Source organism: Emys orbicularis, chromosome 3, assembly GCF_028017835.1.
Source record: "Emys orbicularis isolate rEmyOrb1 chromosome 3, rEmyOrb1.hap1, whole genome shotgun sequence".
Classification (NCBI taxonomy): domain Eukaryota; kingdom Metazoa; phylum Chordata; order Testudines; family Emydidae; genus Emys; species Emys orbicularis.
In genome coordinates this window covers 35,745,441-35,760,952 of record NC_088685.1, presented here as the reverse complement: position 1 = coordinate 35,760,952, position 15,512 = coordinate 35,745,441, and the positions used below count along the sequence as shown (strand labels likewise).

Sequence of the window (15,512 nt, the reverse complement as noted above, 5' to 3'; positions counted from 1 at the left end):
AATCCTGCATCTTGGCAGGGGGTTAGACTACATGACCCTTGTGTTCCCTATGGTTCTGTGATTCTGTGAACAATGTAAAAGCAATTAGTTCAGGCAATCTCCAGAAGTGCACTGTTAGGAAGGTAGGCCCACATTTGCAAAAGTGGTCTCTAATTTTAGATATCTCTGATGCTGAATACATCTGCAAATCAGGCCATAAGTGTGCCAGACTGGGCAAACAAAACTGGAGGCCTCTTTTGAAAACAGCTGGTCTGATGAGCTATCTGAGCATGTGAGCATTCTTAAGCCGTATATAATTAAAAGACAATCCTGTAGCTGTCATTGATTCTGGTTATTTTATACTCTTTTGCAGAAGTGCTTTTGGATCCATGTCGGACTTGGTGTCCATCTTCTGCCTGCCAGGCAGTTTGCCAACTACAAGAATCAGGGCCTCAAAATCCCCAGCTGGTCCAATGCAAAGCTTGTGACATAGAGTTCTGCTCATCTTGTAAATCCAATTGGCATCCAGGACAAGGCTGTCAAGAGAATATGCCAATCACCTTCCTCCCAGGAGAAACAAGGTACAGTACTGTAACTTGCCCAGTGGCAGCAGCACAGATCTACTTGATGCGTAACAAGAGGAATATAACCTCATCTCCAGTCAAGAGGCCATTTTCTCCTGTTTGTTTTTTAAGCAATTGTCCTCAGCAGCCATTCCAATTCTTTTCTTTTAAGACACTGTGCTCGATACAGAGATGGATGGTGATGGCTCCCTTGGTGGCTTGGCTGCCCCACCACCACCATCAGGGAGCAGGTGGAGCCAGCACAGAGGGACGACCCAGGCTCCTGGCATCATCTGCAGCTCTGCTTGCCCATCTATCTGTTCCATCTGTTGTTCCATTGATGCCAATGACACATTCAGCCACCTCAGGTCCCCCAGACCCCCACTGCTGCTGCTGTTCCAGGGGCTTGAGGGTTGGTTGATTCTGGTTGGCTATTTTACGAGGCCTCTGTCAGTTGCACCATGACTGCTGCTCTTCCAGGAGCGAGGGAGTGATTCTTGAGCCCTGTTGAAGGCAGCATTAGAAGACCAGTTAGCAATTTCCACAGCTAGAGAATGCAGCTGCCCACCTGAATAGGGCAGGTCACTGTGTGTACATAACACCTGTGCTCAGGCTTCATCCCTGGCTTCCTGTAGCAATTCAAGATGTTGGTCACGATCGTTAAAGCCATGAATGGTCTGGGACTTGGCTATTCTCAAGACTGCCTCTCCCCCTCTATCTTGTAGTGACAGCTGACTGGCTAGGTTGCTCTTGTTCTCAATTCCTGGGTAAAACCCTACAGAGCCTGCAGTGGGACTCTCAGCATCCCTAGATTTGGTACGCGCTCTCACTCACGCTCGGCCAAGGCGCAAGTGTGGTGAGCTTCATGGCATGATACAGGACTTGTATGTTTTGCTCAGCATTTTGCTTGATTTGTGTTTCTTTTCTGTAGGTTTAGAACATTTGGCGGTTGTCCTTGCAACTTGCTGGCAACCATTGTCCCAGCAGCAGTTTGTGCCAGCACGTGCTGGGAATGACAAATGTAATTTGTGTGTTCAAAACATTTCCCTATGGCGTGGTTGTCACGGGTATGTGTCTCCTCTGATCTATCGGTCAGGAAGTAATAACCAATCTGGAGTCAGGACTTTGTTCAGTCCCCTCCCCACCTCTCATCATCCTACAGGCTGGGAATCCTCCTCTGTTGTTCTCCTGCCTCCCATTGGAGTAGGTGCTGTCAACACCTTTGTCTGAGGCACCATCCTTTTTTCCAGACCTTACAGAGTCCTAAAGCCTTCACTGAGCACGTGGAGCTTGAAGACTCTTCCAGGAAATCAGGGAAGAAAAAATGCTCCTTAGATGCCCTCTCACTCCTGCTCCTTGACATGGACCCATTCCATGTGGCGTGAACCTCCACTTTTGTGTGTTGGTACTGCAGGCAGGAGTGAGATTGAGAAGCAGCACTGTGAACCAGGTGTTTGCACTACGATTCAGCAGCTCCTTGCCAGCACTGGACAGAGGGAATATGAGAGATAAGGCAATTTCCTGCAATATCTCTGGGGAGATCTTACTGTATGAAGTTTATGTATTGTTGTGGGCCAGGGATTGCATGTAATTTCCTGCGGGAGAGTGACCACATCTCCTCCAGGAACCAAGAACAGTAGGGGGTATGAGGCAAGTTCACTCAGGTTGTAACACCTCCAGAGGGGGGCCAGCACTTGCAGAGGCTCGTATCTGATGGTTCAGACTGGATTCTCCAGAGATCAAGAGACAAAGAAAGGACAGAGATCAAGAGACAAAGAAAAGGATAAATACCCTGAGTTTAAACTGACTCAGGACCTTCTTTCTGATACAGCAAACGGACAGGATCTACTGTTGAAATGGGGTGGGGCCAATCCTTCCTGGGAGGGTTTGGAAGGACTTTGGCCTACTGAGGCCCCACAAAACTGAGGGGTGACCCCTGGTAAGCTTTTAGCATGCATACAGGAACTTTTATTGTTTTTATATATTTTCTCTATAATGCTTTCACTGCAAGAATAAATGTGCTTGTTTATAAAGAGCTGTGTGGTAACATAACTGGGGGCAATTCCTCTCTTCCTGTCCTTCGGAGAGAAAGCAGATGCTGGCCTATTTAGGCAGTCTGGCTTGCTGGGGAAATCACAGTGTAGGCAGGGAACTGTGCAGCCTGGAGCAACCCTGGTTAGGATGGAGTCTACCCAAGAGAGTGACAGCTGAGGAACTGGGAGCTTTTAAGTAGGTGCTCTCAGTGGATCACAGAGGGGAATTGCAGATGCAGTTGCCCTGAACTGTGACAGAGGAGGCAAGCCTTGGAGGAACAGGGTATCCAGGAAAACCCAGTGGACTTTGGCTTGGAGGGGAAGTCCTAGGAGAGGAGCCTCATGGAAGCAGGAGACGCTCAGGGTATGTCTACACTACGAAATTAGATCGAATTAATAGAAGCCAGTTTTATAGAAATCGGTTGTATACAGCCGATTGTGTGTGTCCCCACATAAAATGCTCTAAGTGCTCTAGTCGGCGGACCGCGTCCACAGTACCGAGGCTAGCGTCGACTTCCGGAGCATTGCACTATGGGTAGCTATCCCACAGTTCCCGCAGTCTCCGCCGCCCATTGGAATTCTGGGTTGAGATTCCAATGCCCGAATGATGCAAAACAGTGTCGCGGGGGGTTCTGGGTACATGTCGTCAGGCCCCTCCCCCTCCGTCAGAGCAACGGCAGACAATAGATTCGCGCCTTTTTACCTGGGTTACCTGTGCAGACAACATACCACGGCAAGCATGGAGCCCGCTCAGCTCAGCTCACCGTCACCATATGTCATCTGGGTGCCGGCAGACGTGGGACTGCATTGCTACACAGCAGCAGCAGCTAACTGCCTTTTGGCGGTAGACGGTGCAGCATGACTGGTAGCCTTCATTGGCGATCTGGGTGCCGGCAGCCGTGGGGCTGGCAGCCGTGGGGCTGCATTGCACCAGCCCCCTTGCCTTTTGCCTTTTGGCAGTAGATGGTTTATTACGACTGGTAACCGTCCTCGTCGTACAGCAGTGGCTGTCAATCATGGGCATCTGGGCAGACATGCTCAGTCCTATGGAACTGTCTTGATGATGATGGTTATCAGTCGTAGTATGCCATTTTCTGCCACGCGCCCTGTTGGCTCATCGCACGTTAGCTGAGTCTTCCCTGAGCAGCAGATCGTGCAATAGGCCTGAAGGCTAACTGCCAAGCGCCCAGTATTTGCTGCCAAGCACCCAGAAAATGCCGAGGGCTATCAGTCATGCTGCACCGTCGTCTTAAGATGTAAAAAATAGATTTGTTCTGTATTCATTTCCTTCCTCCCTCCCTACGTCAAATCAACGGCCTGCTAAACCCAGGCTTTTGAGTTAAATCTCTGGGGGGGCGCCATTCTGTGTGACAGTTGTTTGTGTTTCTCCCTGATGCAAAGCCACCTTTCTTGATATTAATTCCCTGTACCTGTACGCCATGTCGTCACTCGCCTCTCCCTCCCTCCTTCCCCTGGTCCGTCAGATACTAGTTTCGCGCCTTTTTTCAGACCAGACGCCATAGCTAGCACTGGGATCATGGAGCCCGCTCAGATCACCGCGGCAATTATGAGCACTATGAACACCACGCGCATTATCCTGGAGTATATGCAGAGCCAGGACATGCCAAAGCAAAACCAGGACCAGGCGAGGAGGAGGCGATTGCAGCGCGGCGACGAGAGTGATGAGGAAATGGACATGGACCTAGACCTCTCACAAGGCACAGGCCCCAGCAATGTGGAAATCATGGTGTTCCTGGGGCAGGTTGATGCCATGGAACGCCGATTCTGGGCCCGGGAAACAAGCACAGACTGGTGGGACCGCATCGTGCTGCAGGTGTGGGACGATTCCCAGTGGCTGCGAAACTTTCGCATGCGTAAGGGCACTTTAATGGAACTTTGTGACTTGCTTTCCCCTGCCCTGAAGCGCCAGAATACCAGGATGAGAGCAGCCCTCACAGTTGAGAAGCGAGTGGCGATAGCCCTGTGGAAGCTTGCAACGCCAGACAGCTACCGGTCAGTCGGGAATCAATTTGGAGTGGGCAAATCTTCTGTGGGGGCTGCTGTGATCCAAGTTGCCAGGGCAATGAGAGACCTGGTGATATCAAGGGTAGTGACTCTGGGAAACGTGCAGGCCATAGTGGATGGCTTTGCTGCAATGGGATTCCCAAACTGTGGTGGGGCGATAGACGGAACCCATATCCCTATCTTGGCACCGGAGCACCAAGCCACCGAGTACATAAACCGCAAGGGGTACTTCTCAATGCTGCTGCAAGCCCTGGTGGATCACAAGGGACGTTTCACCAACATCAACGTGGGCTGGCCGGGAAGGGTACATGATGCTCGCGTCTTCAGGCACTCTGTTCTGTTTCGAAAGCTGGAGGAAGGGACTTTCTTCCCGGACCAGAAAATAACCGTTGGGGATGTTGAAATTCCTATCGTGATCCTTGGGGACCCAGCCTACCCCTTAATGCCATGGCTCATGAAGCCGTACACAGGCAGCCTGGACAGGAGTCAGGACCTGTTCAACTACAGGCTGAGCAAGTGCCGAATGGTGGTAGAATGTGCATTTGGACGTTTAAAAGCGCGCTGGCGCAGCTTATTGACTCGCTCAGACCTTAGCGAAAAGAATATCCCCATTGTTATTGCTGCTTGCTGTGCGCTCCACAATATCTGTGAGAGTAAGGGGGAGACATTTATGGCGGGGTGGGAGGTTGAGGCAAATCGCCTGGCCGCTGATTACGCGCAGCCAGACACCAGGGCGGTTAGAGGAGCACAGCATGGCGCGGTGCGCATCAGAGAAGCTTTGAAAACGAGTTTTGTGACTGGCCAGGCTACGGTGTGAAACTTCTGTTTGTTTCTCCTTGATGAAATCTCCGCCCCCCCCACCCACCCGGTTAACTCTACTTCCCTGTAAACCAACCACCCCACCCTCCCCTACCCTCCCCCCTTCAAGCACCACTTGCAGAGGCAATAAAGTCATTGTTACTTCACATTCATGCATTCTTTATTAATTCATCACACAACTAGCGGGATAATTGCAAAGGTAGCCCGGGATGGGTGGGGGAGGAGGGAAGGAAAAGGACACACTGCAGTTTAAAACTTTAAAACTTATTGCTCGGGAAATCATCTGGGGTAGAGTGACTGGGTGGCCGGAGGCCCCCCCACCGTGTTCTTGGGCGTCTGGGTGAGGAGGCAATGGGACTTGGGGAGGAGGGCTGTTGGTTACACAGGGGCTGTAGCGGCGGTCTGTGCTCCTGCTGCCTTTCCTGCAGCTCAACCATACGCTGGAGCATATCAGTTTGATGCTCCAGCAGCCGGAGCATCGACTCTTGCCTTCTGTGTGCAAGCTGATGCCACCTCTCATCTTCAGCCCGCGATTCAGCACGCCACCTCTCCTCTTCAGCCCGCGATTCAGCACGCCACCTCTCCTCTCGCTCATATTGGGCTTTTCTATAATCAGTCATTGACTGCCTCCACGCATTCTGCTGTGCTCTGTCAGCGTAGGAGGCAGTCTGTAGTTCTGTAAACATTTCATCACGCGTCCTTCGCTTCCGCTTTCGAATATTCACTAGCCTCTATGAAGGAGAAAGATTTGCAGCTGGTGGAGGAGAAGGGAGAGGTGGTTAAAAAAGATACATTTTAGAGAACAATGGGTACACTCTTTCACGTTAAATTTTGCTGTTCACATCACACAGCACGTGCTTACGTTACAAAGTCGCATTTTTCCTCTTATATTGAGGGCCTGCCGGTTTGGTGTGAGAGATCACTCACGCAGTGCCAGGCCACAGATTTCAGCTTGCAGGCAGCCATGGTAAGACACAGTCTTTTGGCTTTTTTAACCTTCTTAACATGTGGGGATGGTTTCAAACAGTACTGCTCTCATTAACCATACCAAGCACCCGTTGGGTTGGCCATTTAAAATGGGTTTGCAATGTAAAAGGAGGGGCTGCGGTTTCAGGGTTAACGTGCAGCACAAACCCAACTAATTCCCCTCCCCCACACACCCAATTCTCTGGGATGATCACTTCACCCCTCCCCCCCACCGCGTGGCTAACAGCGGGGAATATTTCTGTTCAGCAGAGCAGGAAGGGGCACCTCTGAATGTCCCCTTAATAAAATTGCCCCATTTCAACCAGGTGTCCGTGAATGATATCACTCTCCTGAGGATAACAAAGAGCGATACGGAATGGATGTTGTCTGCATGCCAGCAAACACCGGGACCATACGCTGCCATGCTTTGTTATGCAATGATTCCAGACTACATGCTACTGGCCTGGCGTGGTAAAGTGTCCTACCATGGCGGACGGGATAAGGCAGCCCTCCCCAGAAACCTTTTGCAAAGGCTTTCGGAGTACATGAAGGAGAGCTTTCTGGAGATGTCCCTGGAGGATTTCCGCTCCATCGCCATACACGTTAACAGACTTTTCCAGTAGCTGTACTGGCCGCGATTGCCAGGGCAAATTAATCATTAATCATTAAACACGCTTGCTTTTAAACCATGTGTAATATTTACAAAGGTACACTCACCAGAGGTCCCCTGTGTGCCCACAGGGTCTTGGGTGAGTTCGGGGGTTACTGGTTCCAGGTCCAGGGTGATAAACATATCCTGGCTGTTGGGGAAACCGGTTTCTCCGCTTCCTTGCTGCTGTGAGCTATTTACATTATCTTCATCCTCATCTTCCTCGTACCCCGAACCCGCTTCCCTGTGTGTTTCTCCAGTGAGGGACTCATAGCACACGGTTGGGGTAGTGGTGGCTGCACCCCCTAGAATGGCATGCAGCTCCGCGTAGAAGCGGCATGTTTGCGGCTCAGCCCCGGACCTTCCGTTTGCTTCTCTGGCTTTGTGGTAGGCTTGCCTTAGCTCCTTAATTTTCACGCGGCACTGCTGTGCGTCCCTGTTATGGCCTCTGTCCTTCATGGCCTTGGAGACCTTTTCTAATATTTTGCCATTTCGTTTACTGCTTCGGAGTTCGGCCAGCACTGATTCATCTCCCCATATGGCGAGCAGATCCCGTACCTCCCGTTCTGTCCATGCTGGAGCTCTTTTGCGATCCTGGGACTCCATCACGGTTACCTGTGCTGATGAGCTCTGCGTGGTCACCTGTGCTCTCCATGCTCCGCAAAGAGGAAATGAAATTCAAACATTCGCGGGGCTTTTCCTGTCTACCTGGCCAGTGCATCTGAGTTGAGACTGCTGTCCAGAGCGGTCACAATGAAGCACTGTGGGATAGCTCCCGGAGGCCAATAACGTCGAATTCCGTCCACACTACCCCAATTCCGACCCCCTAAGGCCGATTTTATCGCTAATCCCCTCGTCGGAGGTGGAGTAAAGAAACCAGTTTAAAGGGCCCTTTAAGTCGAAAGAAAGGGCTTCATCGTGTGAACGTGTCCAGGCTTAATTCGATTTAACGCGGCTAAAGTCAACCTAAACTCGTAGTGTAGACCAGGCCTCAGTCTCTCCCTTTGCCTTCTCATCCAGGGAATCCCTAGGCCCGTGGGCCATAGCCTGGGTCAGCTGGGCATTGTCAGCCTCCCTGTTATCCACATTTAGATCCTTTCTCCTTCTCCCATAAGAAACAAAAGAGGAGGAGAAAGGCAGACGGACTAGGCATGTAAAAACCTGACTCCAGATTGGTTCCCACGTGCTCAGCTGACAGCTGTGAGCATTGTACACACTGATGTCACCAGGTCACAGAAAACAATTGGTAGATGAGAGAAATGTGTTTTGTCTGGTAAGTGCATAGCTGTTTGATAGGCACTATAAAAATTAATTGTTGTACTAGAGCTGCTTTCCGGGTACTTAACAACAAAACAAAAGAAAGCGGATAACAAAACTAAAATGCAAACCCAGACTTTTTTCAATTAGGATGTTATTTTTGCTTCAGACACGCACGGGTACACACCTTATAAACTTCTGCAAATGTCTTCCCACAGTTCTATGTATAAAATGGAAGATGATGATGCTCCCATCAAACGCTGTCCAAAGTGCAAAGTTTATATCGAGCGAGATGAGGGTTGTGCCCAAATGATGTGTAAAAACTGCAAACATGCCTTTTGCTGGTACTGTCTGGAATCTCTTGATGTGAGTATACACTGCGTGCTTCGGTGGACATTGTAAGCTTACAAGTTTGTTATGCTGACCTAAGACTGTCCTATGGATATCCTCACTAGCTGCTCTTTCACATTCTGTGTTTCTTCTGAACCTTTTGTAACACTACTGTTAGCACCTATTTCTCTGCTAAAATGCATGGGCAAAGGCAGAGCTGGATCTTAGCTGGTTACTTGATGGTACTTGTGCACTTGATCTTATTTGCCCCACCTGAAGAGCTGTTGTGCTGTTCACCCTTTGCATAAATGAGATGGAAAGAAGTTAGTGTAATTTGAAATTTGATGAAAATTATTCTTCCTTTGTCATCTTCATGTGGCAGCTACATAGTTTGTTTCTCACTTTGTGTTGAATACTGTACCATTTACACACAAATCAGACAGCTCCTTCCTAAAGAATTTATATTCTAAAGAGTGTTTGCAGGATGAATATATTTGTATTTCTTTCTGCTCTGCATAATAGTGTAAGGTAGCCCTAAATACAGAATCCCATGTAGAGTGCCAGTATTCATTTTAGTGCTGAACTTCAGTAGTGAGAGTTGTTTCTTGATGTTGATTTGTTTTGGTTATTCAGGACAAAGTAAGAGAAAAAGCCAGTGAACTGATGTATGAAGAACAAACAAGCCAGTATCTTATTGTGCCCAAGCACTGGAGTATATAAAACATGCTACATCTGTTTCCACATATTAGCCAAGGAAACGTTTTATTGCAAAGTGTAGTTAACAATGGCAGAGGAAATGTTTCATGTCCCAAAAATGTTCCCTAACTATTCCAAATCCTGCAATTGTTATGTTTGAGTGCCTTACGGTTAAGTTTTAAATCATGGGTACTCCCATACTTAGTTAAAATTAGAGGTCCCCTGTGCCTGCGTTGGTTGCTGTACTGAAGTGTGACCAATCCAGATCTGTGGAACTGGGTAGATATCTGCCTTGGTTTGCTTTCCCAGCTGCAAAATAAGTGCCACATTTGAGAGGCTTGGGATCCAAGAAGTGTAGCTTTCCTCTTCCCATGTTCTATACCTAGCATGGCCAGTATTTTCAAATTCTGTTGCCTAAACTCCTATTTAGGCATTTAAATAAGCAGGTTGGTTTTCAGAAGTGATGAGCACTAACTACTCTATTGACTCCAATTGTGGGTGCACAGCACCTGTGAAAACCAGTCTGTTTATTAAGGTGCTTGACTGTAAGCAATCAGGTTTGAAAATGTTTTTATCCATATGATTTCACTTTTCCTTTCAGTTCATTCCCTGGTTAGACGATAGGACATTTTATTTCCTGAGAAAAAGGATTCTTAGCTGCACTTGAGACCCAGTAGCTTTGCTAGACAGGGAAATCCACATGATCTGATATCAAATAGGGAAAAAGAAGGGGGAGTACAATATTAACTTGATGTGCATGGAAATCTAAAAGACATGAAAATAGAGATATTAGTTCTTCATTTTTTTGTTTATTACTGTTGTCGTCTTGCTGAAAGGTTCCCACAGTGCTTTACTCTGATCTGCATTGGCTTTTCCTCCAGGCACAGCACAATTCATTCTCTTTATTACCAACACGTGCTTTATTTGTATTATGTTCCATCTTATGAAATCACTTCCATAGTAACCCGGTGGGGAGCAACTCTGGGAAGGGCTGTTCAGCGCTGACCTATGCAAGAATACAAATCCAATTTCAGTTGGTTTTCCACTCTGAAACTTTTCTCTTCATATTCAGTGCTTTGCAGGGATCTTCAAACTTGCTCTCCTCTGTAATATTTTGTTATTTTGCTGCCACTATCTGCACCATCTTGAAGGAAAAAAGACTCTCTATTAATTGCTAATGTTTCTGTTTAATGTTTCATAGGATGATTTCCTCCTTATACATTATGACAAAGGACCTTGTCGAAACAAGTTAGGTCACTCCAGGGCATCTGTTATCTGGCACAGAACACAAGTAGGTGCAGAGCTTTTTAAAACTTCATAAATGTTCACAGTAACATGGTTTCTTTCTTTCTCTCTCTCTCTCAGTTGTATCTACAAAGAGATCAAATCAAGCATGTGAGTCAAAGTGTCTTAACCATTCAGTAGTTGAGGGAAGGGCATTGTGGTACAAGGATAGACATTAACAAAGGAATAACACGAAGTCAGGCTCCATCCTGGATTTTGACTCCTAACTGACATGTCTGGGTGAGGACTGGTTGAGTTTATTAGTATAAAGTTGTCCCTGGTTTGCTGAGTCTGCATGGACACTAGGTTGATTCCCTCCTCTGGTGTCAGTCAAGCAGTAAAGAACCAATCATGAGCAAAGGATTTTTGTACCCTGCCCCACTTCTTCACCTGCTTCAGATGTCAGTCTCTCCCTGTTTCACAGTGAAGCAGGCAACAGGCATATCTCGCTGAGGTGCCCTCTGTTTTTTGCATCAGCTTCAAGAAGTGTGGAGGATGCAGCATGTGACTTGGGGGCCCGGCAAGCCTGCAGGGGAAAAGTGGAGACAGTTCCTTGACCTTAAGAAGCCATTTCACGGTTGTCATGCTGGTGCTGGGTGTGAGCAGTGGGACTAGAACTTGGAACATCTGTGTTTCTAGCCCTGGGGTAATCCACTAGGCAGCTCAGCTGTTGTCCGCGCACTATCCTCTCTCTTCTTAGGGGAATGCTTCAGTGAAAGTAGCTTTTTTATTTTTATAAATAGAACAGAAAATATTTGAGACAAAATTGCATTAAAAGGATTTGTAAAATTGCCCCACATTTGCTGAAGTTTAGTGAACTCTAAAACAGGCAGATTTTGAATGAAAAGAACTCTTGTTACAAATAGAATGCCCATGTCTATTTCTTCTATCATTGTAATGATTGCTACACTGCACTATGGTGTAATTGGTTACATGACTGATGTTGCTGGCATTGCTAATTAGAAAAACCGAGGTGTCAAGAAATGTAGCATGAGCACCTGTTAATTGGATGACATACAAGAGCTGTTACGCTCAATCCCAAATTTGGGGGACTTTTGATATTTTGATATTCTGAGAATTCCCATTAAAGCCAGGTTAGTGAGCACTACGATTGCTAGTGTTTGCAGGATGGGGGGCCCTTATGTTAAGCATTCTTGGAGTATTACCCAAGAGGAGCATAACATAACATCAAAGTGAAAGGCATGATGCTGTAATGCAAAGTGTTGTACTTCCAGTGCAAAAATCACTTCTAGACATTACACATGCCAGGAAATAGCCTACTGTTCAATAGCAGCAGAGTCCACCCAGTGGAAAATGTATCACTGATTCTCACCAGACAACCTGTTGACCTGATCTTAAAAATCCTGGATAAATTCACTGACTGGCATATCTGAGCTGAAAGGAAAATGTAAGCTGGCCTCCTGTTTGATTGTAAAGAGCACTGTTTGCCAGTCTACTATATTGTTAAATTTTACCTTGGCTCTGCTCAGCTAATGGTGCCCCATAGTGCACACTGAGAAGATTGCACATGGCTACTTGAGTATGTGCTATCGCCAAAGATCAGTATGGGCCGCAGCTGCAGCTCAGTAGCATTTAAAGGAAGCTCAGGGAAGAATCTAGGCTTTGCTTTCACCCTTCAGTGTCAGCAGGTGCCCCAAAGACATTAAGCGCAGACGCATCAGATTAGCTGCCTGTCTGACACAGGGATATGTGGGGAAAGGTACTTATGTGATAATTTAAAGTAATTGTCTTTGGCAAAAAATAAAAATATTAGGACAGAGAAATTTGAGATTGGTGTCTCTGGAGAGCCGCAGCTAAGCTTTTTATTTTAAAATAAGAATCCTTGTCTAATATTACATAATAAAGCAGTGTGCACTTCACTCCTCGAACTTAATTTTGTTCAGCAGCGCCACCTGCTGAACTCAGTATTGATTTTCAGCCCTGGAATAAAAAATAGCTGGATAAAGGAAATTGCAAAAAGAAATCCACAGTGTTCAGGAAGAAAAATAGTCCCTGGTAGAGAAGGTATCAAGCCAGTTAGTTTAGATTTAGAGTATATTTTTTACACTATGGCAAATGAAATATTTGCCAATTAATCAGAATGTTTAGTATCTGACAAGAGCTGGGAGAAGAATTCCTAATGAATGCAATAGTAGTGTTATAGTTTGTATTACCGTAGTGCCTAGGGAGCCCTAGCATTCAAATTGCAATTGTTCATGAGCAGATGATGATTTTTCCCAGGTATTCATTATTCACAATTATTCTGTGAGTAATTGTTGGTGGGTTTGTTGAATGACTTGCAGGCAGGTTGTTGCAAGCAGGCCTTCCAAAATCTACTCTCTCATTTGCTTAGGGCACCTAGGAAGCTTTCTCAGGCAATTAGCATCAATTTAAGAAAAACCTGTAACCTTCCAAATGTGAAATGAGTGAAAACCAATGCAGAGTTGCCTCACTTAAGTGTGCAGTGTTTCTGCTGCTCAGAGAAGAGCCCAGCAACCCAACCCAAAACTGATGGGACCCAACTACAAGTGTTGGATTGGGGTTAGGTGGGTCAGAAAACAACCCAACCCAACCCTTTCAGGCTCAAGTTGGGTCGGGTAACCTCTGATTACCTTCTCCTGCCCGTGGGGTCAGTGCAGCAGCAGCATGCCTCACTCCTGCTGGCCACCGCCAACTTGTTGCAGTGTGTGCGCTGCGGGATGAGTGCACTAGTAAGATGCAGTGCCTCTTGCTCCACAGAGCTCCCAGTGCATCAGGGAGCAGCGGCTGGCAGAAGTGGGGCTCACAGCGGCCACATTGACCCCACCAGCCAGAGGCAGTAGCATCTGTGACAGATTTGGGGGGGAGGGGGAGAAGTGTTGGGGTTGGATTGTAAAACAACTCAACTTTCTCAGGCTCGGGTCAGATAGATTGCGTCCAGGTCGGGCTTAAAAATTAGGCTCGAGCAGCCCTCTAGCTCCTAAGCTGTCGATTTCCACTACTGGTGTTGGGAAGGTTGTAGGCAGCAGTGAAACTCACGAGAAATCGGTCTCTGTTGCTGCTTGGGAATGCTCTGTGCCACAGCAGGCACTAGAGCTGTTTATGGAGAAGGGCTCAAAAAAAGGAGGCTGTGGGAGGAATAGAACCACCCACAACCTTGCAGCAGCCAGGAAGCTGAGGGAGAAGTAGACTATGGTGAGATCACCCTACCGTTCTAGTAGCAGCCAGGAAGCTCAGGGGTTGGAGGAAAGAGTAGAAAGGAGGAGAGAAAATACTCCTCCCTTTCAGCAATCAGAAGGGAGAGATGGGGGATCAAATGTATTATGTACCTGCTAGCCAGAAGCTGATGCAAAGTTTGGCGCCTCAGAGCAAAGTCCCAGAGACTGCTCCTTGGTAGGAAAACCAACACCTTCCCCTTTTTCTATCAGCTGTGCGGGTGATTGTATTGGGTTATTTCAGTGACAGAGGAAAGATAAAGGAACTCAAACTCTAGATGTTTTGGCACAGGTAGTGCTTAGCAACCTCAGCTGTATAAAGATTTAAATCTTTCAAGGGAACTTGAAATGCATGGTTACTGCTTGCAAACAACATGTGACTACATTAAAATGTCATTCAACATTTCATATAACTACTTGTGTACTGATAGGTACTATAGAAATATCTAAGATGGCTTCACGCTGAATTTTAAATTGTTTGAGTCCAAATAGTTGCTCTCTGAAAGGAAAACAGTGTCCTTTCTTGAATACCTGTAAGAATCTGTCAGTGGAACTTCCCCAATATAAACATGTTTGCCCTCGGCAGCAGAATTCCTCAAACACCACAGATGCTAGAGGCTTAAAATTCGCATTTTATCGAGCAAGAAAGAAAGAAAGGTAAAACTATCCACTTGCACTGAATAAGAGTGGGTAGGTGCAGGAGACATAGGAAAGCCATCCTTGTCTTTTTGTTCAGTGCAAATTAACATCTGCTTAATCTAGGGTGTGTGAACGCATGCATGCGTGCACTATTGAAATTTGTAGGTGACATGATGTGAATTCAGACTGATACAGGGGAAAAGGGCCATTGCAGTCTAGTAACTATTTTCTCAAGATTAGAGCCTGCTACCATTCTCCCATTCTGAAAATTAGTAATCATCTGTTAACTTAGTTATATAATGTAGTTAACTTAATGTAGTTATATACATTTTATTAAACACAAAAAATCTTCTGTGATGTACAACTATGGTGAAATCCTGGCTCTATTGAAATCAGTGGGAGTCTTGCAATTGACTTCTCCCCTAGTGCATTGACTTTGTGTTGGAGCAGAATTTGAACCCTGCAGTGCCAATTGCAGTACTGACACATGTCATTTTTCCATTGTTTTTTCAGGTGGTGGGAATCTTTGCGGGATTTGGTCTACTGCTATTAGTGGCCTCGCCTTTCCTTTTACTTGCTACCCCATTTGTCCTTTGCTGCAAGTGCAAATGTAATAAAGGAGATGATGACCCTCTACCTACCTAGATCATGAGAAGATGGGACTCCTCACACACACATTTTTTCCCCCTCTTGCACTTACATTGTTGTAGCCTTACTTCCCCCATCCTGCTTTTCTGTGACAGTGCCATGATTTCAGGAACTGTTGTTAGTACAGTTACATAGACCAAGTACTAATAGTCAGGTAAAGTAGTGGAAGGCAAGTCAGGTGTTTAGAGGATGTTGTGGAACAAAATAAGTGTCTGAAATTAAGAGATGAAGATACTCTAGATAAAAGTAATGGTTTCATGTTGCCCACAAAGGCTATATTGGTGGACTAGGAACGGTGCTATGTTATATCAGCAAAACAACCTAAAAATGAATCAAATCTAATTTTTTCACATATATATTTGCATCAAAATGAGGTGTCTTATTCATATTCCTATTTGAGTCACCTATCATTTAAATGTGGCTTTAATAT

The 15,512-nt window shown here is 46.5% G+C and overlaps 1 protein-coding gene across 1 annotated transcript in view; it reads left to right on the top strand.

Moving 5' to 3' along the window:
* The window catches only part of RNF144A (ring finger protein 144A), a 36,874-nt gene extending 21,795 nt beyond the window's left edge, over nt 1-15,079 (top strand). Inside the window, exons 4-7 of the mRNA XM_065401849.1 lie at nt 353-560; nt 8,510-8,657; nt 10,519-10,608; nt 14,948-15,079. Of these exons, the coding sequence (XP_065257921.1) occupies nt 353-560; nt 8,510-8,657; nt 10,519-10,608; nt 14,948-15,079 (578 nt within the window). The remainder of the gene's footprint in view (nt 1-352; nt 561-8,509; nt 8,658-10,518; nt 10,609-14,947) is intronic.
* The last annotated feature ends 433 nt before the right edge of the window (nt 15,080-15,512 follow it).